At 38.6% G+C, this 26742-nt stretch overlaps 1 protein-coding gene across 4 annotated transcripts in view; it reads left to right on the top strand.

Annotated features, from left to right (window-relative positions):
• Window positions 1–24635, top strand: part of SYNPO2 (synaptopodin 2) — a 181609-nt gene extending 156974 nt beyond the window's left edge. For 3 of the 4 annotated variants that reach the window (XM_038581760.1, XM_038581763.1, XM_038581762.1), the window contains exon 5: window positions 21035–24635. In XM_038581760.1, the coding sequence (XP_038437688.1) occupies window positions 21035–21577 (543 nt within the window). In that variant the 3' untranslated portion in view covers window positions 21578–24635. The remainder of the gene's footprint in view (window positions 1–21034) is intronic. The other variant, XM_038581761.1, reaches the window with a different exon arrangement.
• The last annotated feature ends 2107 nt before the right edge of the window (window positions 24636–26742 follow it).

The following is a 26742-nucleotide window of genomic DNA, read 5'->3' as shown; positions in this document are numbered from 1 at the left end:
GTTAATTGTGTGTTCCCCAAACTATTTAGCAAGAGCCTACTCTGTATAGGCTTTGTAGGTGACTTTGACCATGCTGAATGACATTAGAAAGGACCCCCTTGGGCAGCCCCTGTGGCTTAGTGGTTAAGTGCCGCCTTCAGCCCGGGGTGTGATCCTGGAGCCGGGATCGAGTCCCACGTCCGGCTCCCTGCATGGAGCCTGCTTCTCCCTCTGCCTGTGTCTCTGCCTCTCTCTCTCTGTCTCCTTGTCTCTCATGAATAAATAAAATCTTAAAAAAAAAAGGACCCCCTTACTTTCATAAGATTGGTCATAAAATCAGATGCTTAACATGCTTTGTTAGTATGTTGGAAGTGAAAAACAGTCTCTGAGAAAGAAGCATCTGTTTGATAAGTAAAAAAAGGTGGATTTGACAGTGTTTTTGTACTAGTTACCCAGATTCTCTTATTTTCTTATTTCAGGATGAATGGGTGATATCTGTGGGCTGAGACTAGGGAGGAATGTAACTTAAAATAAAGCAAAATTAAAGTCTCTACATAAAAGGAAGTGTCACCCTAGGCTTTGTGCCATTCTGACTAAATGTAATTCAGGGAACGTTCTTATTAAATAGTGAAACAGCACCCAGCTTGGCTTGCTACTAAACCAATAATAGCTTGAGACATTTCAACAAGAAAAATTTTAAATAGAATAATGATGAGAGAGTCACAAGCTTTCTGTGTTTCAAACGAGAATCTAAAAAATAGTTGTCGGGGATCCCTGGGTGGCGCAGCGGTTTGGCGCCTGCCTTTGGCCCAGGGCGCGATCCTGGAGACCCGGGATCGAATCCCACATTGGGCTCCCGGTGCATGGAGCCTGCTTCTCCCTCTGCCTGTGTCTCTGCCTCTCTCTCTCTCACTGTGTGCCTATCATAAATAAAATTTAAAAAAATTAAAAAATATATAAAAAAATAAAAATAAAAAATAGTTGTCACTGGAATCTTAGAATTCCATGAAGTCCTCTTGGCATGTCTCTCCTGGACATGCATGGGGCAGCAAAACTTTCCTGCCACAGTGTCCTCAGTGGAGGATTTCTCAACAGTTATTTCCGCAAAGTCTTCCCAGCAAAGACATTTTCTACACCTTTGTTTTTTCCAGTTTTTTTTCTTCAGCTATGTCTCATTGTTATTTTGAAAACATCTCCCAAGGAACTAGTGTGATGGATTCTAAACATGGGTTCGAACATTCCCATCACTAATTTCAAGGAGAGAAGATGTGAACTTCTAAGTTAATTGCAAAAACCCCCTCATTATATTTGCAGGGCTTCGCTGCCTTAATTTTAAAAATCATAGAGCCACTAATGTGATAATTATGAGGGCTTACTATGTGCTAGATGCCACTCTAGATACTTAACAAATGTTGACTCTTTTAGTCATCACAATAAAGTAGATATTATGATCAACCCATTTTATAGATGAGAAACTGAGGTGAGGAAAAGTTAAGGAACTTGTCTAAGGAGGGGGGGATAAAGCTCAAGTTCTGACAGTCAAGCACCAGAGCGATTCACTGATCACAAGGCTATATTAGCCCTCTTGATCACAAGACAAAGATCACAGATGAAAGGAAGTGTCCATCAGAGGGATAAGCTTTACCTGTCTCAGAAATAACTCAAAAGTTACTTTAAGTCTTCTAAATCAAAGTAAGAAATATTTAAAAATCTTAAGAGTTTGATAGCCCCAAATGATAGACACTTTTAAGCAGGTACAAGGGGAGAAGAAAAGCTGTAGTTGTATTTCTGTCAGCCTATTTGCTTATAACTCAATACATGGAAGGGGGGAGCCCAACATTTTGCTAGTTACCATTGAACAGATTTGCACTAGACCAAACTCCTCAAGCACCCCCTTCGAGCCAACTAGGATCACATATTATTGCTAGAGCTGTGCTAATTTACAGGTAAATTAAGAGGAAAAAAAAGAATAGTAATGAGAAATTTCTCAAAATTTAAAAACAATAATGCAGAAAAAGATGCCCCCCACTTTTTTTAAGATTTATTTATTCATTTATGATAGACATAGAGAGGGAGAGAGAGAGAGAGGCAGAGGGAGAAGCAGGCTCCATGCCGGGATCCCGACGTGGGACTCGATCCCGGGACTCCAGGATCGCGCCCTGGGCCAAAGGCAGGCGCTAAACCGCTGAGCCACCCAGGGATCCCCCCCTGCCTAGTTTTTAAATTTAAAAAGTCGTGGTTTGATTTAGGCGTTGCAAAAGGTAACCATTTCTTAAATGAAATTCACCTATGATTGGGTGAGACAAGGCACGACGGCCCCAGGCGTACAAAGGTACATTTTGAAGTGGGTAAGTGTGGATACAGGACCAGTTGCCTACAGCTGCATCTCGGGCCCGCCTCTGACTCCTTGGGAGATTCTAGGCAGATGCTTCTGCCTTTTTGAGCCTCAGTGCCCCTCCCTCTGACATGAAGACAATAATGGGTGCATATCATAGGTTGTGCAGATTAAATGAATCCATAGTGTTAGGCGTATAGACCGGCACCTGGCACAGTGAAAGCATTCAACATGTGTTAGCTACTCGTGTTAGTGCAAAGGCCACTTAACAAACAACAGCTACTATTTCAAAATCTTCCAAGGAGGAAAACACGCACACACACACACAACCATTAGAGTGGTTCTTTTGGTTTTTGTTTTTTGTGTTAATGTGAATCCCAGTTTTAGGGATCTAACACAACTAAAATTAAAAAAGCAGAAGCAGTGTCTGTATAAATCTCCCATTGACAAAAGCAATCTTTTCTCAAGAGGCTTATCCTGAAAAGTCATTTTTCTCTTCTATTTTCTTCTTACTGAGCTTTTATATGTCGGTGTTCCTCTCTATTCAGCCTGTTGGAAATTTTTTTTCTTCTTTGTCTTCATCTATTGTCCTAGCATTGTTAAAATGGTATATAAAATGAGACCAGGATTCAACAAGATGGGACAAATTTTTTTTTTTTTTTTTAAAGAAACCGTAACATCAGCTTTGAGACTCCACTATAAGGGACTTCATTCTATTCAAAGTATCCATGTTGGATAAAAAGCCAGTGTGGTGCACTTAGCAATATAAAGAGAATTCTTAAGGGGGAGGATGCTTGTAAATATATATTCTCAAATTTGGGTCTCTGGTCTCCTGAGAAAGGTTCTGGTAGGATCGTTGAAGCTTAAGTAGGCCTGTCTTACGGAAAGTGGAACAGCTGGCCAGCCGATTCCCGAGGCCACCCCAATTCAGGCCTGCAACATTTGGGGCTCTGACATAACCTGGCTGACCTTGGAAGGCGCTGCAGACAGCTGTTCTTATCCCTCCTCCCCAACACTGTCCCAGGACAAAGGGTCAGCAACCTGGCCTTTTTAGAGTAATTGATCCCCTTGCCTGAGAAGCATGAGCAGTTTCCAAAAACAGAGTGAACCCTTTCTCTGAACAGAGCAAACTCCCAGTTCACAGAGCAAGTGATGAAAAACAATTCTCAGAAGTTGAGTGACAGCTGGAGGGAGGAACCTAGAATTCCAGCTGCCTTTCAAACCCAGGGAATGTTCGTGGGTTTTCTGGTGTGCCTCTAGAATCTGAGTCAGAAGTGGAAGTCAGAACTAAGCTTGAAGGGGGGAAGAAATCAAAACAAGCTGGGATGCTGAAAATTTTATCTGAATCCCAAATCACTTTTGTTTCATACCCATTTAAATTGATTTAGTTCTGTTTTCCTTTTATGCCATTTAATTACATTTTTTTTCTTGTAAAGTAAAAAATGACTTTCTTGAATTACATACCCCTTACTTCTGTTTTCTCCTAACATATCCCAGATGGGTAAAGAAATATTCACAAAACCATCCTCTAGAGCCAAAGATCACCAAAGAATAGGCTGGATTAATATAAATAAAATGCTAAGTGTCATGCCAATCCTTCCATAATTAGGTTTTGTTTTTCCTTATATCACACTCAAGAGTATATTGATAGTCTGGCCCACTGGGCACCTTGTTAATGTTTATCAGATGGTGCCAATTATAATTCTTCATAAAAGGCAAATAAGCTAACTGGATTTTGAATTCTACATTATGAGACACCTAGTGAAATGTTACAGCTCAGAGTGGGCACTATCATTGAAATAAAAAACAAAGCAAAACACATCACTTAGAATTTTTTATTTTAATTTTACACTTCAGTTTACCAACTAATAAGATTTATTTTATATACAGCACTTTAGTTTTAGCCAATCATTGCCTTCAGAGTGTTCTAACACACAGTTTTCCAACTTTTGCTCCCAGACAGAAATTAAGACCTCCCCACCTTCTCTCTCCACCCCCCACCTCTCCTCACCCCAACCCCACTGTGGAAATTCTGATTTAGTAGGTCTGGGTGGGGCCCAGAAATTTGTTCTTGTAACATACACTCCAGGTTTTCTGAAGCTAATGGTTGTGAACCACACTTTGAAAAACACTTTTCTAACACACAAAGCACTTAGGTCAACCTTATTCTTTAAAACCTGTAAAGTTTTCCAGTGTACCCAGTCAGACACGGCCAGACTTGTAAACTGCGCCTGCTTTCAACTGTCGGTGCTTTGTCTCAAGCGAGGAGGTATTGAAGCGAGGATCCTGCGGGCTTCATCTCAAAGGTCCAGCAGGTGGCAGCAAACCCTCTTCCCGCTGGGCAGGTGCGCTTTGCAGCCAGCCCTTGGAAAACTTGCGAATAATTTGCTCTAAACATGCTTTTTATTTTTTTAAATAGAAGAATAAAGAGGGCTTTCAGATGAGATTTTATCTGACTCCCTGCTTCTAATCAAGGCTGAGAGTAAATATTTCTAGGAATAGAATGATACAATTTTATCATCTAGAGAAAGGACTGTACAAAGTTCCTTGGCTATTTTTTTTTATCTCTGGGGAAAGGGATTGATTGTGTGACATCCCTTGGCTGTAGGGCAGTAGAGTCTGTTATCTCCCATCAAAAATGTTCTTACTAATAACTAACTTAAATCTCTCTGGCAGTAATGAAAACATTTTTATTTTGGGATCTAGGCTAAAGGAGTTTTTGGAGCACTTTGAATGCTAATTAGTCTTTAAAAAATAAAACAAATATGATTGTAAAATTTTCAAAACCAAAACAATATATATATCCATGTACTTTAAAGACCACAGGGGAAGATCCCAATGTTTTTGCTAAGCCTCTCCGTTTTGATGATCAGATGGTGTGGTTGATTGACAAAATGCAAAATCAATCAGAGGCTGCTTAACTACTAGGAGATTGTACAGAACAAAGGGACTAGTAGACCCACTGAGTAGCAGCTTTGATCCCAACAAGACTATTGTTTTCAGATCTTTGATGCACTACAGTTTATTTCTAAAACGAAAAAGGATGGTGACCTCTGGAAGTTCCGTAATATGAGATGGATGTTTGTATATTTACCAGTGGGAGCAGAAGAGACCAACAAGATGTAGGAGAGCTGAATAGTTGAGGAATTTATGGTGTGGAAAGAGTAAATGTGTCTATTGATGAAACAGAAAAGTTACAGTAATGGACACAATACAAGAAAGTAAGTTTCAGTTTAACTTAAAACTTCAAAATCTTGTGGGGGAAGAGATGGGGAAGGAATTCATATTTGTATTGGACATATAAAATGTGTTAAGAGCTTTAATACACATACTTAATTTAGTTCTCAAAACAACCTTATTTGGAGGAAAATTATAATTTTTTAATTGATAAGAAAACTGGAGCTCAGAGAGGTTAAGAAAATCGCCCAAAGGCGCACAGCCAGTCTTAAGGCAGCAGACCCACCAGCTGATTCCAAGTTTATCTGTTTACATAACCTGTGCTTGTCCCACTACAATGCCTATCAGGTGTGTGTTGTAAAAGGAACTCCTGAATCACACTGAAGCTTGATTGTAGATCTCAAATCCCTTCCACCTCTGAGATTTTATAATTTACTATATAAATATCTTCTAAAATAGCGTGTTTTTAGGTTTTGTGAGTATTTTGACGTCATTCAATACTTTTTAAAAAGCAAGGTCAGTTTAATACCTGACAAGACAAAATTCGTTTTCCTTATCCCTTTAATTCTGAGATAACACATCTTAAAATTAAATACATCATTTTTCTGAGAAAAAGCAAGCTTAGTCGAGAATAATTTTTTTTTCTTCGAGCCATGACTAGAATGATTTGCTTCGGTTCTAGTGTCTGTAATGTGTAATTATAATTCCTCCTGACTGTTCTTGAAATATACATAGATCCTTCCTGAGAAGGGGGAGCACTGCGAAGCGCAGAGGGACCACCTCTGAGGTCCATGAGGCACCCTGAAGTAATGTGAGAAACAGCTGGCAATGCTGGCAAGCAGAATTTCCAGTACCCTTTGCTTATCGTTTCACCTGCATCATGAGATCTCTGTCCTTTGCTGTTAAAATACACATGTTCCATTGTACAAAATTATGTCAATTGTACTGTACATTCATACAGAAAGCAATCTTTTATAAAAAAGAACCAGTTAGTATTTATCTTCTTTGCTTTCACTGTTCAACCTCTGTTTTGTTATCCTCTTGCTTTGTTTTCTTAACTTTCTATAACATTCTACCTAGCGCTGCCAACCATGGTCAAACTCAAAACCCTGTCTTATGAATGGTGCATAAATGTTTAATCATTACTGTATCATGTTGGGGATGCACTGCATTGTCAGAATTCATCTGGTCTCATGTAGACTTCATTTTTTGCAAAAAGAAAAAAGTACTGATCTAGACTGAACTTTATTTAGCAACTCATAACATCAAAGTCACATTTCACCTGGGAATAACTGACCTACAGTGATAAATTGTAGGCAATCGCCCCCCCCTCCTTTGTCCCTACCTCCTTCAGGCTCTCTCAATGAAAGAATTTGGAAATAACTTTTCTCCCAGCTAAAGCATACACAAAAGCCCTACCCTAGGTCATACCCATGTATGATTCCAGATGGTCAATGACTGCTGATCTACTATATATATATTTTAAGATTTTATTTATTTATTCATGAGAGACATAGAGAGGCAGAGACATAGGCAGAGGGAGAAGCAGGTTAGGATCCTTCGGGATCATGCCCTGAGCCAAATGCAGACACTCAACCACTGAGCCACCTGGACATCACTCTACTAATTTTATATATATATTAAATATATAGATTTAATTTGTTTATTCATGAGAGACACAGGCAGAGGGAGAAACAGGCTCCATGCAGGGAGCCTGATGCCAGGACCCCAGGATCATGCCCTGAGTCAAAGGCAGATGTTCAACCGCTGAGCCACCCAGGCATCCCTAATTATACTTTAAAAGGAACTTACCTGTTTAAGTCCTATCTCAGACTTACCAATTCGGAGATGGGCAAGGTTAAAAACAAGGATGGAACTGAAAAGTCTGCACACCACTATCAGAAAGTGTCTCAAAATATTTAAGAAATCAATCAAAACAAATTTGAGAGGAACTTTTTGATGGGTGTAACTTAGGAATCTTTTTACAAATAGATAAACTCTAGACATTCCTTTATCCATCCCTTCCCCAGCATTTTTTTATTTTTTGTTTGTTTTAATGGCTAGTTGCTGTAGTTGCTTAAGAACTTCAGACATACATATTACTGGAGGGTCCCTTCTCTCAATCTCAAATGTGTATTTATTAGGGCCTAGATATTTTAGTACCACCAGAAGAATTTATTTTTTATCTCAGGCTAAGCCTATACATCCAATGTGGCTTAGAGGGCTGATGAAGTGTTTGTAGCTAGTCCATGAGGCTTTGTTTATTCACCTATGTATCTGCATGAATCAATACTGAAAGAGGAAAAAGTTGTTTGGTAATTGATAGTCAAAACTCCCTAACATTAAATCAATATGAAGGTGAACCTTGGAATGAAGAGTAGTCAGGGGTATGATAAAGAATGAGGTCCTTTGAATAAATGTGTGGCCTACATAGCAAAATTTGCTATAGTATTTTCAATATTATGTCTAATTACATAATACAGTTTTGTGAGAACATTAAGAAAGCTACAGCAGGGGCACCTGGGTGCCTCAAACAGTTAGGTGGCTGACTTCAGCTCAGGTCCTGAGATCCAGGCCCGTGTTGGGCTCCCTGCTCAGCCGGGAAGCCTGCTTCTCCCTCTGCCCCCTCTCTCCACTCAAGCACTCTCTCACACCCTCTCTCATTTTTTTTTTTTTTTACCCTCTCTCATTTAAAGAAAAAAAAGAAAGAAAGCTATAGCAATAGGAAAAGCTCTAATAACAGCTAATAAGTGGCCTTTTACCTATTCCAGAAAAACAATCATTCATTTGAAAACCCCGCTTACTTTATGGCATTCCTGTGTCTATAAAATGAAATGACATACACGAAATTGCTATATAAATCCCTCAGACAAGAAAGATATCATGAAATAAAACTTAACCACTTGCACCAGAGAGATGTGGTAAGGCAACGAAGCAAAATTTTTCCTATTCTGTGCTTACGAAAATAAGTTGTTGGTTATTTCCTGGATGAAGAGTTGTATTTTTTAATTCCTAATTTTAAACATCACTTTGGAGCCATGTTTTTGATGAAGGAAACATAAATATGATTTGGCAGTAAATCTTAAATTTCCCGGGAACAGTAGGTTAAACATTTTCCCCAGGGACCAGGAAATGAATCAAAGGATCTATTTCATAAGCTTAGAAATGTAATGGACAGAAAAACAGTTACAAAGATCAAGTAAGTAATTTTTCTCACACTGAATTTTCCACATCCTTGTGAAATAATATTGTCACGGGTTGTATAGTTGTTGCTATGTCTTTGTCATTATCGTTAACCAGCTTTGGTTTGTCAGTTTTTTAATGTAATTAGGAGTTGTGGTAGGATAATGGCTTAAAACCATGCCCTAGAGAAACTTGGAGAATGTCACCATGTAAAGGGCCTGATCAAGGTTGTTACAAGCTATGCACACATTTCTTAAGAATTTTTCTTAAACTATTAACGTAAAATTTTCCTCTGAGAAAGTCAAAGCCATTCTACTTGGGAAATGAGTTTGCTTAAGGGATATCAGCTCTATCAAATAGCAAGCACATAATCTCTAAAATATATTTAAAAAATCATCTCTTAACCCCACTTTTTTTCCCAGGGAAAAGTACACATTCATGGTGAGTGACTTCCTTTTTGTGGATAAGGGAGGGAGAGGATGGTTACCTGGATTTGTTTTAGGAAAAGTATCCAGGGTATAGTGGACAGCTAAAGCTGTATTCAGATAATTAAACACATTTTAAGTAGGCTTTATAGCGTATTAATTTTATACTAATAATGATGATGACTGTCTTTTATTAAGTGCTTACTATATGACAGACACTGACAGTTTTCTTTAGAAAAATCTTCCACAAAATCAACAATTCATTTATTTCAGACAGGATCATCAGCCTTTGTTTATTGTGAAAATTCCGTTGTTTTTTTCTCTATAGGAACCGATGAAACTTGAACGTTTGATATATTATTCATTTTTTTTCTATGGTGGGAATGCATATTACTTTTACTGTTTAAATCTTCTGGGAAGAGAGAACTTCTCTTCAGAAAATATTTTGAAATGTGTTTAAAAGCTTTTATGTTCAAGCCTTAAAATTAGGCTTTATAAAAACATATTTAAGACTTTTCCCCGGGATCCCTGGGTGGCTCAGCGGTTTGGCACCTGCCTTCAGCCCAGGGCCTGATCCTGGAGACCCGGGATCGAGTCTCACATCGGGGGAGCCTGCTTCTCCCTCTGCCTGTGTCTCTGCCTCTCTCTCTCTCTCATTCTCTGTCTCTTATGAATAAATACATAAAATCTTAAAAAAAAAAAAAGACTTTTCCTCAACAAAAAATTAAAGTGGCAATTCTAACTTTTTAAATAGAACACAGTATACTAATAGGAGTATTTTCACTCTAATTTTTAGAATGGTATACTTCTTTTTTGAGGATAAAGGAAGATGAGAGGGTAAAACATTGCTTTGCAGTTTCTTTTCACTAATAGATTCATTACCTTAGGGATGCCTGGGTGGCTCAGCGGGTTAGCGCCTGCCTTCAGCCTAGGGTGTGATCCTGGAGACCTGAGATCAAGTCCCGCATTGGGCTCCGTGCAAGGAGCCTGCTTCTCCCTCTGCCTGTGTCTCTGCCTCTCTCTCTCTCTCTCCGTGTCTCTCATGAATAAATGGATGAAATCTTAAAAAAAAAAGATTCAATGCCTTAGAATTATTTAGATACAGGCAGCCCGGTGGCTCAGTGGCTTAGCACCACCTTCAGTCCCTGGTGTGGTCCTGGAGACCCGGAATCGAGTCCCACATCAGGCTCCCTGCATGGAATGGAGCCTGCTTCTCTCTCTGCCTGTGTCTCTGCCTCTCTCTCTCTCTCTGTGTATGTCTCTCATGAATAAATAACAAAGTTTAAAAAAAAGAATTATTTAGATACAGTTTTATTATCTATAACTTTATTTTTTAAATCTCCCTATGCAGATGGATACCAGCTATGCAACCTAGGGTAAATTACCTAATTTTTATGTCTCAGCTGCCTTATTTGCAAGATTGGGATTATCGGGTTGTTGAGAGGATTAGATGAGTAAATAGAAAGCCTTACTTGGCCCTGTGATTCGTACATAGTAAAAATTCTATACATTTTAGTTCTTGCTATCATTGCTCTAAGATGAAAGGGTCCACAGCAGCATAAGCACAGAATCCTCTTCAACATGAGTCTTCATGACCTTAGATTGAACGTGGTCATCTTTATCTATTTATTTGTTTTATAACAGAGGGTCGTGAAAGATCAAGAAGTCTGTATTTTGGCCCACCCAGAGTTAGCGGAGAGGTGAGGTCAGTGCACGCTTGTGGCCCGCTCTGCTGCCCGGGAGACGCAGTGGCTGGCACGGCGGTATCTGAGGCTGTGGTGCTAATGCCACTTCAAAAGCAAGGCTCCTGGCTATTTTTACCCCGAGTGGGCAGCCTGCCCATGCAGTTGCCTCTTGAACAAAAGGTTCTGCCAGGACTCCAACACCTTCTAAGACCTCACAGTCTCTTCTCACAAAAACAAGAATCACCACCATCTGTTGTGCTGTGCGGCACTCGATATCTAAACAAGATCTCTCCTATACCCCTAATCTTGAAACTCTAGCCAGATTATTGCCATGTTACAACCAAGGAAAGGATGGTTGGCGAGATCGAAGCATAACAGGAGGCAACCACAGGGCTCCCAGGTCAGTGTGACACCCAAGTATCCAACTTTCCATTCTTCCCAATATCATGCTTGCTTCCGTTGTCATTTGTGACCCTTACCCTTTCTCATAAAAGAATTTCCTTCAGACAAAACTTTCAAAACATGCATTGTTTTAGAACCCAAATTTAATCTAAAAGTTCATCTAAAGTGAATAAAGATGAATAGTCAGTGGCAGAGCCAAGTTGAGAAGCACTTGTTCTAACTTTTTAAATAGCCACAAGTTGGTACCTCTTTTTCCGATGTCTAAGTATATTTAATTCATTTATGGAACTATCTGAGCAATGTATTATTACTTGGCTACTTTTCTGTTCAATAATATGACTTATTGTTAGTCCTTATCCCCTGCACTATTCTTGATGAGCAGCATAATGCTGCAGATTTCCATCTAAAGAAATGGACCTTCTCCTCCATTTTGTAGATAAGAAAGGGCTACAGTGGAATTTCCGAAAACTCCACTGGTGAAGAAAATATAAGATTCACTTTAGGAAAGCAGACTCCAGGAAATATGAGATAGAGACTGTTTTATTAAGAGACTACAACAAAATGACCTTAAAACATTCCCTATTTCTTGACGTCAAGCTTGATGGTATGTTGATCACCCCAAAGGAGCATTTATCCTGCATTTAAAGATCTCTAGATAGAGGAATTCTACATCCCCAGGAGAAATATCTTTCCTGTTAATCTGCTTCCCTATAGGGAAAATTAATCCGAGACACATGAAAATGGGAGTTCCCTTAAGAGATTGATGGTAGAAAATGTCATTTCCTATACCTGCTAGCAGTCTCATGATAAATGGTAAATCAACTTTCAGCTTTTCCTTCTGTAATTGCCTTTTTTTTTTAAGTTTTATTTATTTATTTGAGAGAGAGAGAGAGTGAGCAGTGACGAAGGGCAGAGGAAGAGGGAGAAAGAATCCCAAGCAGATCCCACACTGAGTGTGGAGCCCAGTGTGGTGCTCCGACTCAGGACCCTGAGATCAGACCTGAGCCAAAACCAGAGTCAGACTCTTTTTTTTTTTTTAATTTTTTATTTATGATAGTCACAGAGAGAGAGAGAATGAGAGAGAGAGAGAGAGAGAGAGAGAGAGAGAGGCAGAGACACAGGCAGAGGGAGAAGCAGGCTCCATGCACCGGGAGCCCGACGTGGGATTCGATCCCGGGTCTCCAGGATCGCGCCCTGGGCCAAAGGCAGGCGCCAAACCGCTGCGCCACCCAGGGATCCCACAGAGTCAGACTATTAATGGACTGCACCCAGGCACCCTTTCCTTCCATGATTCTAACTAATCCCAATGTCTATTATCTTTTACTTGTTAGGTCTTTCTTATTTTTTTTTTAACTGTTACAAGTATATTTTAGGCTCTCTTTAGGATTCATGTATGAAATTCTAGGACTTCTCTCATCTGGGGAGTCAAAACAGCTTAAAACCCTCACACTTGCCCTGACCTAAATACAAATGATTTTACTTGCATGTTAAAATCTACCTGTTTAGAAAAACTTGTTTGTGAATATTGATTCATCCTCTTTGTTTTGACAAACATGGCTTGCTGTGCATATTGGGTGGTGGGGATGAGTCTATTTGCATGAGTCCCTCACCACATGTAACTGTTGTGAGAAGGGCTATATCTTGAGGCATGACCAAACATTTTGGTGAAGCTAACCAAGTTTTCTGGTTTTAGCAGTCTGATATAGATATCACTAATTCATCCAACAAACATTTATTAAGCATTTAGTAAATTGTTTTAGGTCTAGGTATGTCTTAGTAAATAAAACAGGATGAAACAGTAACGCTTAACTCTTACATGAGCTACATTCTAGTGGTAAGAAGTACATAAACAAAATAATTAAATATAACATTTATTGTGTAAGTAGACATAAGCCTAAAGGGAAAAATAAAACAGGGAAGGGGATAGGGAATTTTGAAAAAGAAAGAGAGACAGAGAGACAGACAGACAATAGACAAACAGTGATCATATGCTATTTGAGTAAGGCCTGAAGGAAACAAAACAGGAGTCATGCTGGTATCTGGAGTACTGTGTTCCATGCAGAATGATTAGCAAGTGTGAAGGTCCTGAGGCATAAGTGTATCTGTGTTTTCAAAAAACATCAGAGGCCAGTGTGGCTACATCCAAGTGAGAGGGAGAGAGCAGGAAGAGATGAAATCAGAGATTAAGGAGAGGTGGGGTGGGCAGATTTTATATGGCCCTGTGGGTGTAGGAGTTTAGGAAAGGACTTTGATTTTCCTTTTTTGAAATGAGAAGCCATGACAAAATTTTAAACAGAGGACTAAGTGACATAATCTGACTTAAGTTTTAACAGGGTAATTTTGGCTGCCATTTGATAATAGACTAGAGAAGCAAGAGTGGAACCAGGGAAACCAATTAGGGGACCATAGCAATAATCCAGGTAAAATTATGATGCTGTAGTTTAGGATGGTACCAACAGAGGCATGAGAAATGGTTGCAGACTGGATGTATTTTAAAATCAGTGCTGACAGATCAGATGTAGAGTTTAAGAGACAAAGTACCATCAACAATGACTCTCAGGATTTTGGCCTGAGCAGATGGGAAGCTGGCAACCCCCTGGTGCTATCTTCCACTATGTGTCTCTTCACAGCTCCTTGCTTTTCAGAAATTCTTATGAATGACTTAAAAGGCAAATGAAATGTCATTTATTTCTGTTTGCCTCTGTTGGGAATCTGCTTATGATAAAGTATATGTTTGTGATGAATATTTACTGATCGTGTGTTTAAGAGAGAAAGTTGAAGGCGTTGAAATAACATTTGTCAGTTATTTCAGATACTTCCTCTACTATGGCATAGTTAAGTAGGAATTCAGGTAAGAGAAGGTTTTTAGCTTACAAGCTTTATGGAATGAAATAGTTCAAACTGGGCAGCCCTGATGGCCTAGCGGGTTAGCGCCACCTGCAGCTGGGGTATGATCCTGGAGACCTGGGATAGAGTCCCACGTCGGGCTCCCTGCATGGAGCCTGCTTAGGGCTCCCTCTGCCTGTGTCTCTGCCTCTCTCTCTCTCTCTTTCTCTCTCTCTCTGTCATGAATAAATAAATAAAATCTTAAAAAAAAAAAAGAAAGAAATAGTTCAAACATCAAAATATGTCCTATTAAACGTCTTTGGCCTCTAGAGCTATTTGCATTGCTTTAGAATTCACTTCATTGTTTGTAAGCCTCAGACAACACTTCCTTTTTTAAAGGTCAAGTGTTTCCTACCAGTTAAATTGATTATCAGACGGCTTAATAAGGAAGCTAAACTAAGCTGCTTCATTAACTGTTTTATGTGGATAAATCAGCATTGAACTGACATGAAAAGTTGGTCATGGTAAACTGAGAAAGGCCTTCAGCTCCTCCAAGCTTTTCAGCTGACCGGTGTGTGTCTCACCTTCATATAAAGGGAGCGCATTTAATGTGAGGTATTCCCTAGATGCCAGCTACCTATTCTTGTGACAAATGGTAAGATGGCTACAGTAATTAATCCAAACTTGATTGACATTTAAGTGATTCTTTCCAAAATTTCTAAGATCTCATTTCATTTAGCTTGCTTGGATTTGAATCTTTTTAATTTTTTAAATTTTTATTTATTTTTATTTTTTAAGATTTTATTTATTCTTGAGAGACACACACAGAGAGAGAGAGAGAGAGAGAGGCAGAGACATAGGCAGAGGCAGAAGCAGGCTCCATGTAGGGAGCCCGACGCGGGACTCGATCCCAGGACTCCAGGATCAGGCCCTGGGCCAAAGGCAGGCGCTAAACTGCTAAGCCACCCAGGGATCCCCTAAATCTTTTTTAAAGAGACGTTTTCTCAAAATTATTTCATTGCAAGTACAGTATAATATTTGACTAAGAACTCTGGTTTGAAACTGCGTGGGTCTAGTTTCCCCACTCCAGCACTTTCTAGCTTTCTACCCTTGGGGAAGTTAGTTAGTTATCATTACTTACCTTCCTTAAGTCTCCTCATCCTTGTCCATGTCCTTGTCCTTGATAATAGAGATAATAATAAGGCCTACTTCATGGGTTTGTTCTGAGGATTATATGAAATACTCTATGTAAGGCAATTAGGCCACCTTTTGGCACACAGTATGAGCTGTTAGTGTTGGCTATAATTAAAGGTAGAGGTAGGAAAATGCCTCCTCTGTGTTTAGCCTTTAGTGGGAATATTTCACACCAGGTGATTTGTGAGTTCAGTGGGAATCTTTGCAGCCTTTGCTGTAGGCATTGTATTTGACTGACTAAAGAGTAGCATGCACTTTCCTGTATTGAGCACTTAAGGGACACATACTCTAAATACACACAGACTGAATGTTCTACATGCAACATTAGCTATGCCATCTGCCAGATGACAAGACCTCTCAGTCAGTTTGAATGATGTTTTCGTTGGTTTGCTTTTGGTGTTTATATTTATGTATATACATCTACTTAAGAAGATCAAGATAGGGGTACGCGGGTGGCTCAGTCAGTTGAGTGTCTGCCTTTGGCTCAGATCATGATCTTGGGATCCTGGGATTTATTGGGCCCCCTGCTCAGCGGGAGTCTGCTTTTCCCTCTCTTTCTGCCTGCCACTCTGCCTGCTTGTGCACTCGCTCTCTCACAAAGTTAAAGATACTATATCTGCATTTGCCTTACCTAACAAACTGGAAGAAGAGGATGCAGAAACCTTGAAAAAAATGACCACCATAGATGTTATTTCTCCTTAGTTTGAAAATGAAGGATAGAAACAGCATGGTGAAGATTTCCAAAGAGGGTGGAAGCAGTTGGGAATATGTGAAGAAAAGGCTGTATGGAAGTGGAAGCAGATGATTTTATGTTACTAGGATCACTGGGGTAAAAGTTATGAGAGGCAACATTTGGTTCGATGTAAAGAGGAAGTTCTCAACCATTAAAGCCCAAGGATTGGCCAAGGTGCCCTGAAAACAAGTGAACCCCTTTCTCTAGAATGGGGCTCTTCTAGAGAGCAAGGCCTGAATGAGGTGTAAGGTTTCAACTCTTAAGACGATTCCAATTTCTTGAAATTAATCAATAGAACTTTTTTTTTCATTTTATTTTTAGCCTATATTTCATTTTTAAAAGAAAAATAAGAAAAAGACTCTAGTGTTCTACTGAAAATGGTAATGTTATATGACAGGATATTAAAGTGAAAGTTCCCCTGAGGCCCTCAGATAGCAGAGATATTAAATGCGAAAGTCTGATTTCAGAGGGAAACTACAGCCTCGGCAAAGAACACAGCAGGGAGCCATTCCTGTTGGAACCCCTCAGTCAGGTCCAGATTATTAAAAGGGATCAGAGTACAACAAGGAGAGAGGATTTCTTTCTTTCTTTCTTTCTTTTTTTAAGATTTTATTTATTTATTCATGAGAGACACACAGAGAGAGAGAGAGAGAGAGGCAGAGACACAGGCAGAGAGAGAAGCAGGCTCCGTGCAGGGAGCCCAATGTGGGACTTGATCCCAGGACCCTAGGATCACGCCCTGGGCCGAAGGCAGGCGCTAAACCACTGAGCAACCCAGGGATCCCCAGGAGAGAGGATTTCTTGAGGAAGAATTCTGGTAGCCATAGATCATGGGGAGTGGGCTTGAAGTAGGTGGATTAGAGGGAGTCCTACCGCCTCACCTCCACTCCTGTTAGAGAAGAGTTTCAAAGTAGCTTTTTAGAGAGGCACCTGGCTGGCTCAGTAGGTTAAGCATCCAACTCTTGATACTGGCTCAGGCTGTGATCTCAAGGTTGTGAGACTGAGCCTCGCGTCAGGCTCTGTGCTAGGCATAGAATCTGCTTAACTCTCCCTCTCCTTCTGCCCCTCCCCCCATTTGTTCTCTCTAAAAAATAAAAAAAATTCTTTTTAAAAAGTCACTTCTTAGAGAGCCTGATATGAGATATCTGCATGAGGATGGACAGGAGGGCATTGAGGATTGGGGACTGACACTCCCAAGAGATCTGGAAGGTGAGACATGGACTGACACATTGTTTGGACAAAAAAAAACAGGAAATCTGTTTCTGTACTCCCAAAGGCAAATGATGTGTGTTCCCCATGGACCACAGCAGGCCAGGAGCAAAGGAGGGCTGGAGGTCTCAAGGCCTCTTCAAAAGGACCCATAGCTTCAGCTTCCCAGGGGTGCAGAACGAGTCACAAGTTACCTGTTAGAATAGGGATGGCTTGGCATGAATTGAGGACTATAAGCAAAATGTCCCCTGTGCCAGGAATCTTTAAAGATCCCATGAAAGTTTCTTTATCTGGGCCTACTTGGCTCTTGAGAGTGAAAAGCCAGAATACAATGTTACCACAGCAAGTAAAAATTCCCTTCAGCTCTTTGTCTCTTCTCCATCCTTATACTCTGAGTCCAGGGAACAAGAAATCCCAGTTAGCAAGCTGAGGGAGGAGAGAAAAGAAAACATGAAGAGGCCAATCACAATGCCTTCTGTGAAGGAAGAGGATCTTCCTGAAACAGGTCCCAGGGAGAAGAGATTTAACTCTAAATTGAGATTAGAGTTTTGTTACTGCAAGGGATGGGATATTCTATTTTGGAATAAACTAGTTTGGGTAACTTAGAGTGGCCACAGGACTATTCCGAAAGAAAGCAGAGTACCACAGGACCTGTTAAGTTTTCATCCAGTGACAGTGGAAAACTTCTTTCATTAAAAAAAGTTAAAGCGTGACAGGAGACAAGAAGAAAGAAGCAATTTGATGATGCGTCATATATAATGCTAATTTAACATACTGGCTACAGTTAAGTGCTCACATATCAAAAATTAAAATTCCTCAGATAATAATAACAACCCACGGTGGAAACAAAAACCAAGGATCTAACCTATGTTATGCTAGGGTTCTTCCATCAGACGTTCAAGCTCCAAAATAGAAGAAACAACTGTTATTTCCAGGTCCCTTTTGTCATTTCCGGCTTGGGGTATATCACATGGCTTCTGTTAGCCCACCAGGCAGAGAACAGCATGAGCCTTGGGACAGAGACTAACAGAAGGAAACACACCAAAGAACAAGATGAGAAAATTGCTTTGGGGAAATACGTTAAAATTAGGGGTTTGGGAGGAGGCAGGGACTAGAAACCTGCAATATTTTGGGCATAAACAGAAACAACAACGTACCTAAGAACTCTTTAGTTAGACCACAGTTGCAGCTCTCATCTATGGCAGTTTGTAAGTTTATGTTCTATTGTTAGCTCTCAAAGGAATATGAAGACATGGTTGGCTGTCTCAGGACAGCAACAGTCATTTTGTTCATTCAGGTGATTGCTCTCTTCCTCCAACAACCAGTCCTGCTGCTATATTTGGTATATTTATATTCTCCAGGAGATGCTTTTTAACTTTGATGCTATTTAAAATTGTTCCTCAGAGAGCCTTCACTCACTCTTGCAATATCATACTTCAAAGTTCTACTTTTTTGCTCACATATTCAACTGATTAACATTGATGCCTTGGTGGAAAAAAAATCACTGATCTCTTTGTAATTAGAATATCATTCGACAGTGCTTTTAGGCTAACTTCTGTTAAGTTTCTGTTCTTCTGAAGATTTTCAAGCTAAGAAGTGGGGGAGGAAAAAATTGGAAAATAAAATTTCCACTTTCATCCAGTGTTTTGGAAGCCCTATCACTGAAGTGGATGTGTCCACATTCTACTTAATTCTTCCAAATATATTGCTAATTATTTCTTTTTCCAGTTATGAGCCAGTGATGTTAATCACCTGTGTGTGTATTCTGGATCACTTCCTGTATTTCTGTAGAATCTTAGATGCCTTTATTAACATCTCTTCAAGTCTCTGATGTTTTAAAGCCCTGACTAAAAGAGGCCCTTGAGGTGCTATAACTGATCAAAGAGATATCATAAAGCAGATATTATTGGAATTTGAAAACTGTCCAAAGATTCTATAGGCCAATGTGTCCTCTCTCTTCCATTAGTAAGGACAAAAGGGAGACATAGACATATACTATGGGAGACAAGAGCTGAATATTTCTTTATCATATTGTATGTTAATACTTCTCACAGTTTAGAAAATCCCCTATTGATCCTGTCAAAATACGTAAAGAGTCTCTAAAGTGATCTTCCATGATTGAATAACTTGCCACTGCAAAGCCAACAACAGTACTCTTATATGTTTCTGGAGGGCAAGGACTTCATTTAAATCATCTTTGCATTTCCAGACTCATAGATAATCCTGGGAAATATTAGGTGTTCAATAAAATTCTTGTTGAATGAATGAAACCAATGCATGAATCATGTGAAATGGAAATCAAGTCCAAAATGGTAACTCAAATTAGGCTTTTCTCCCCTCCCTGATTATATAGTCCAGAGAACTTATTATTAGATATAGATTAGGATAAAGAGATTAATGAAAACAAGATTTGTTAGGATCCAACCATTATTAGTGAAATTTTAATGATAAAAAAGAGAGAGGCAAGATTCAGTATATTGACCCCTTTATTCTTGATATGCAAACCCAGAATGAACCATCTACCTTTTTTGTAGGTCTAATGGAAAAAACAAACAAACCATACCATTTGAATGTAAGATAGTTTTGTCAAATCCAGGTATTGGTATTCACTTTAAATTTAAGGACTGGGCCGCCCCGGTGGCTCAGCGGTTTAGCGCCTGCCTTCAGTCCAGGGTGTGATCCTGGAGTCCCAGGATCGAGTCCCATGTTGGGCTCCCTGCATGGAGCCTACTTCTCTCTCTGCCTGTGTCTCTGCCTCTCTCTCTCTCTCTCTCTCTGTGTCTCTCATGAATAAATAAATAAAATCTTAAAAAAAAAAATTTAAGGACTGAGTTAAGAAAGAAAAGCTGTGGAAACAGTTTATGAAATTTAGATGCATTTTTAAGCATGAGGATGCTTTCTATTCCAGAAACACACAATGTTACAATACTTTCAAAGTTGACTCATTTCCCTTAGGTGTACATTTGCTACTTTCTGCCAGAAGCTTGTCCATGAGAGTTCATGCAGATGGGACTGTGTGAGGACTTAACGTAGATAACTAGTCTTTAGGGTTCCTAGAAACACAGGGGGGCAAAAAGAGAGAGAATACAAGAGCTTTCAATAAATTATATTTCTGCACACTGACAAACCAAACATTTAACATACACAGGGGAATGTTGCAGGGACACAAACTCTCAAGCAAGGAATGTTACCCACATAGAAAGAAGCAAAACACAAATGAAACAAGTAGCAGCAGTATTTCTCTGAGACATAGGCAATATCCCATGCTTAGGAAATGGAAATCCACAGGATCTTCAGCAAAGTATAAATAGATTTTGAGAAGAAAAAAAATCATCCACTCCATCAGATCAGTAACATTAAATACATCATCTAAGTAGCTCTTGTTTTTGTGTGTGTATGTGGGGGGTGGGGGGTTGATTTATTTGGTGGACCAAAATAAGATAACAGATTGGAAGTCTCTTGGGAAAGGTAAAGAGTCCAGTAGCTCATGGTCTGTTTCTGGGGGTAGTGAAATATGTTTTGTTTATTTTGTACCAGGAAAACAGGACCTGAATGAGCACAGGCTGTGTATATAGATATGATTATGTGGAGGGCAGATAAGTAAGGGTGGCTCCCCGTCATAACAGAGTCCCTGCAGTGGTGGTTGTGCTTAAGAGAGATGGTAGCGATTAGAACTATGGGTTCAGAGATGGAGAGCAATAAGAAACCAAGTCCCAGGCCAGAGCTAATAATACACAAGGCAGAGGCAGCCTGTCTTGGCTTTAGGGCTAAGTATTTTGGGGGTCTGATTTTGTGTTCAGTAATGTTGCAAAGATTACTTTGGAATAACAGTTAATCAGCACAAACCAAAATGAATGAGTTATACTAACATTTTCATTGTTTCTAGCAGATTGGACACTCCCTTTCTCTTCCTGGAAGACCAGTCCCACCCACCATCTCCACAGCATCTCCTTGGGTATACCAGCCTGCTTATAACCACTCCAGCAAATCAACTGATGAGCTAGAGAAAGCAAACAAGAGACTAACTCCTTGGGAAGCAGCAGCAAAGTCTCCTCTTGGTCTAGTGGATGATGCCTTTAAGCCCAGAAACATCCAGGAGTCCATTGTGGCAAATGTGGTCTCAGCAGCCAAGAGGAAGGTACTTCCAGGACGCTCAGAGGATTGGAATGAGAGACTGTCCTATGTTCCTCAAGCCCAAAAGGCCAATGTGAGCTCATTTGCAAGGCAAGAGTATAATGTTGCATCCTCATTTAATAATAATATGTCTACCAATTACCAGTATGGTTCACAGTTGCCATATGTATATTATAGGCAGCCTTCCAGAAATGATTCTGAAATAATGTCCATGGAAACTAGATCTGATTACTGTCTTTCAATAGCTGATTGCAACTACAACCCACACCCAAGGGGATGGAGACGCCAGACATGAATATTAGAAAAACTGATCATGTGCCATGTATAATAGTAATTTTTGAAATGTTCCTTTGTAGAATGCTTCACTTTTCCAGTAGATTTTGATTCACTTTTGGTCTTGGCTTGTTCTCAGAAGTCATTTATTTGAGTTTCTGTGTGTGTGTGTGTGTGTGTGTGTGTGTATGCATGTGAGAGTGATCTCTTCCTTGTCTGCTCATGACAGAGAATTTCTTTGAGGAACAAATTCATTTTCTACATTGATGTGCTGGCACTTATATCTAATTCATAATCTTAATTCCATTTATTCCATTAATATGTGGTAGTCTAGGCAACTAAACACTGCTCATTTAAAGTGATATTAAGTATTTTCTTCTAAGTGTCTTAGTCCAGGAAGGAATTAATGAAACATGATGTACTAATTGTCATTAGCAGTAACGGCAAGGAATATAACGTTGGAGAATTTTTCAGTGGAGCAAGCCATTGAATAATAATTATATAAAAAAGGATTTCCTTGGTGTTATTTTAAGCATTTCTCTGAAACAGTATCAAAAAACCAATGAAATTCAGTCTTTTAGAACTGAAATATTGGTGTTCTCAGAATGAAAGAAATATTTGACAGAAGATAATTATACAGTTCAGAAGGATTTTTGAGGCAAATTGTGTCATGTATGGGGAATAGAAAGATTTAGGTATAGAATTTATTTTTAATCCATTTAAAGCCAGCAGCCTGAGACAGAAATAGATTCTGGGTTCAGGTATTCTCATTTGTCAATTGAGAAGATCAGATTATTTAATCTCTTACATCCTTAATAACCCTGATATTCTGAGATTCTCTCATTGGTAGAATGGCCTTTGGTGTATTATTCATTTTTTGTTGCTCATCATATAAACATAGGATTAATTTAGGAGTGGGTTAGATCATCAGTGTCACTACCTATGTAATTAAAGGTCCAAAAGGAATTGTTGGGGGACAGGTTTTGTGCTATGTGTTATGTGGAGTGAGGGTTGATGGGAAGGAAAAAAAAACTGTTCATGGATTTAAGGAAGTGGTAGATGGATGTGTCTGTTATTATGCAACCGTAGGTCATGACCATTTATTTAGTTACAGAAAACAAAGCCATCATTAGGATGTTCAAAGGAAGCTGAACAGCTGCTTGGTCAATTTCATGACCCATGCCTTGTTAGCAGGACCATGAGACAATCAAACACCTGCTCCTTGCTGCCATATCCACAAAGTATTCAGTACAAGGAAATTCAAAGCATCTAACGTCATAGAATTGACAGCATTTTAAAATAAAAAAAAAAATTTTAGGTACTGAAAACTTTCTTAGATTTTTAAATGTGATTGTTTTGCCTTGTTTTGCTCTTTAACTCCTGAATTTATCATTATAATGGTGTCTTTCACAGGATAAAGTTTAAAAAGAAAAAAATTCTAGGGTCAAAGTGATCCCTTATCTTGGAAGTAGAATATAAAAAATCTGAAGAGGTGATAGTAAGTTCTATTATTGATAGACCCAATCAGATACTGATTTGTTTAGTTAAAAAGAAAAGAAAAAATGCATACTGCTAAAGCTATATTGTTAAGTTCCCTTAAACTTATATGCTGTCAGTTCTCTCAAATTATAAAACATAATTATTGATGACTCCTAAGACTTTCTATGAAATCTTCAAAAATAATGCCTGGTATATTTATCAGTATGTCAGCAAATTCTCAAGAATCCCCTACATAAAAGTCTTATTTGCTTCAAACTTGATGATATTGGCTGAATCATTCTAGATGTCTGCATCTTAAAATAAGGATCATCTGGCAGAGAAGACTGCCTGACAGGATCAGATCCTATTTTGTTGCTTTCTTTTATAAATGCTAGAAGTGGTTTCCATTACTCCGAGGATTTAATATACTCCAACTCCAGAAATTGACATTTATTGTATTAGTCACTAAAACTTTCACTGGACCCAAAATGAAAACGCAGACATTTTAAAGTTAAACATTATTGTAATAAAATAGCCATCCCCATCTTCGGATGTACTAGATCAAAATTATCTTTGTGTGAAGCTATCTGAGTTTATTCTAGATGTCAAGGGAAAGACAATACATGGCAGGAAAGTTGTACGTGTTTCACTCACAAAGAAATGAACATCTGATATTTTTATTAGAAACTGATATTTTAAGGAGTCATATATTGAAGATAGAATTCTGAAGAAGCAGAAATGCCAATGTCAAATCATCACAGAATGTATTGTGGAAATTGAATCGCCAGTTTATTTAAAAACGAGTAAAGTTAGATTGCTTGGATTCAAGCTAGTGTTTGAGACAGGAGACCTGCCACGCTGATATCCAATTCCTATGGGTAAGAATACCTTATATCTATAAGATAAAAACAGCATTTTTAAAAGAGCTGTTGCTTGTAAATATATATACCACATTTGTTTTTTTTTTTTTTTATACCACATTTGTTAAGACATTTTTCTACCGTAGCAATCACGTAGGTAGACAGAGGTCCTTTTTTTTTTAACCACAGATTAAAAAGCATGCCCTAAAATGTTACAGTATGCCAATTATAGAGACACTAATTTGTCACCTTTCCTACATCTGGAGTTTAAATATCACATCATTGCATGTGTATGAACTGTCTGCTATTAAATGATTTAAATTTTGTTTAGTATTTTTAGTTTTATAGATGCACAGATTTGAGTCCATTTATTTCTGAGTATGTCTCTTATGTTTTGGCACCATCACTCACATTGCAAAGGGTCACCCTATTAGGGCTCAAGCATATATACGTATTAATGAATTGAAACTTTGGATGAAAAATTGTAGCAGATAGGCTCAGTTATTATAATTAGAGATGAATTACAGAAATGTTTATTTTTTTCAGAGAAAGTAGATTTTCACATTTGATTTCTATTCAAAGTAGAAGTATCTACACTGTCCACACTTTTCTATTAAAAATGACTATGTTCCCCTGCCAGTTAGATTGACATTTCCAACTGTGTTTATCCCAAAAGACTGTATTTGAAATGCATACTGAATATCAAAACTACATTAGTAATAAAAAAGACTTGAAAATAAACTTAAAGAGTGTTTTAATTTTTCCTTATAAAACATGATTTTGAATTAATTTTCACTCCAAAAAACTGGGATTTGACATAATCTAAATCTGAAAGTTGATATATATCATGATATACATTATATTCTTACTTATATACAGTGCATTGTTAATCTTATCTACTGCATATTTTTGAATTTTAGTTTCTATATTAGCTTCGAGATACATCAAAAGAATTTGATGCTGATTGCAAAATTTTAACTGTAACACTTAAAAACTTTAGAAAACCTTACCTAAAAATATGGGTCAATTTGACATGTAAGTTAAAAGTTTGGGGTTCAAACATAATATTATTCTTTATTAATTCTTTCCTTCATAGTATGTTGAAAATTACTCTTAAGTATAAGAATAGCCAATGGTATATGACTTGATAACATGTTGGTTGGGTTTCTGAAGCTGCTCTGGACTCACTCAGAGAATCTATCATGTTTGTCATTCCAGAAATGACTTTGGCTCTTCCTAGATGAGATTAAAACTATCAACTGGAACAGGAGCTCCCTGGTCAATTGGTATCATACCAATATCATACCACAGCTTTCTGACTTTTTTTCTTTTTTTTTTTTTTTTTTTGTAAATTCTGAATAGAATGGCTGTTTTTGGCATTCTGATAAATATATTTTAGGGACACCGGGTGGTTGAGCGTCTGCCTTCCGCTCAGGTCGTGATCCCAGAGTCCTGGGATCAGAGCTCTGCCTATGTCTCTGCCTCTCTCTCTCTGTGTCTCATGAATAAATTAATAAAGTCTTAAAAAAAATTTTTTTAAAGGGCCAGCACTGGAAGCATACTTCAAAAATGAAGACTCTTTTAAAGATTAAAATGACCTAAGACTAGTAACACTATATTGTCTTAAGATGCTAATACCATAGAAAAATCCCCTTTTCTCTGAAGAATGCCTAATGCTTAGTAGATCATGAATTTCAAAACATACTTAGGAAGTAGGTAATGTCATTTCCACGTAGAGCCAAGAGACAGCCTGAGGCAAGGCCAGTTCAGTTCCCTGGCTCTTTATTGAGCTGCTTCAAAACTAGCCAGTTTCCCCAGTCTATTTACTACCAAAAGTATTTAGTACCAACTACTCCCTTTTCCTCAGTGGTTCTGGAAAACAACACAATTTGTGACTTCTCAAATGTAATAGGACAGTATTTTCCACGAAGGGGCATTTCATTATTTACAGCCTAATAAATTGTGACAGTTTATATTTCTAGGAAGGATCTGGCAATCTCTCTACAAAAATCAAGTAATTACAAAAGGGCATTTAAAGAGGAAATGCCTCCAGTAAATCTTGCTGTGGTATTTTTTCTCTCTGAAGTTGTGAAGATTTGCTATATTATAACTTCTTTCTCCTTGACTTTTCTATCTCCAGTCTTCATGAATTCTGTCCTCTGCTCCCATCTTGCCCAAGAGGAAAAAGCTTCATTTAACTCTTCAACGATTTCAAAATTTATATATATATATATATTTTTTTTTTTGGTCAAGTTTTTATTTAAATTCTAGTTAGCTAATATGTGGTTTCAGAGGTAGACTTTAGTGATTCGTCACTTGCATATAACATCCAATGCTCATCACATCAACATTTATATTTCTTTTTTTATTTTATTTTATTTTATTATTTTATTATTTTTTAAAGATTTATTTATTTATTCATTCAGAGAGAGCGAAGAGAGAGGCAGAGACACAGGCAGAGGGAGAAGCAGGCTCCATGCAGGAAGCCCGACGTGGGACTGGATCCTGGATCTCCAGGATCACACCCCGAGCTGCAGGCGGCGCTAAACCGCTGCGCCACCGGGGCTGCCCTATATTTCTTTTTTTAAAAAAATATTTTTTTTCTTTTTTCTTTGAGAGAAAGAGACTGAGCAGGACAGAGAGGAGGGGGGCACAGAGGGAGAGAAAGAAGCAGGCTCCCCACTGAGCAGGGAGCTTGAAGCAGGGTTCCATCCCAGAACCCTGCCATCAGACCTGAGCCAAATGCAGATACTTAACCGACTGAGCCATCCATCCAGCCCAAGATTTGCATTTCTTACTTGAGAGTCTGGAAAAACTTTATAAAGAATGACTATCTTACCAAGATGAT

Source organism: Canis lupus, chromosome 32 (genome assembly GCF_011100685.1).
Source record: "Canis lupus familiaris isolate Mischka breed German Shepherd chromosome 32, alternate assembly UU_Cfam_GSD_1.0, whole genome shotgun sequence".
Taxonomy (NCBI): Eukaryota; Metazoa; Chordata; class Mammalia; order Carnivora; family Canidae; genus Canis; species Canis lupus.
The sequence above is the reverse complement of the archived record's forward strand: the minus strand, read 5'-3'. Positions and strand labels throughout refer to the sequence as shown.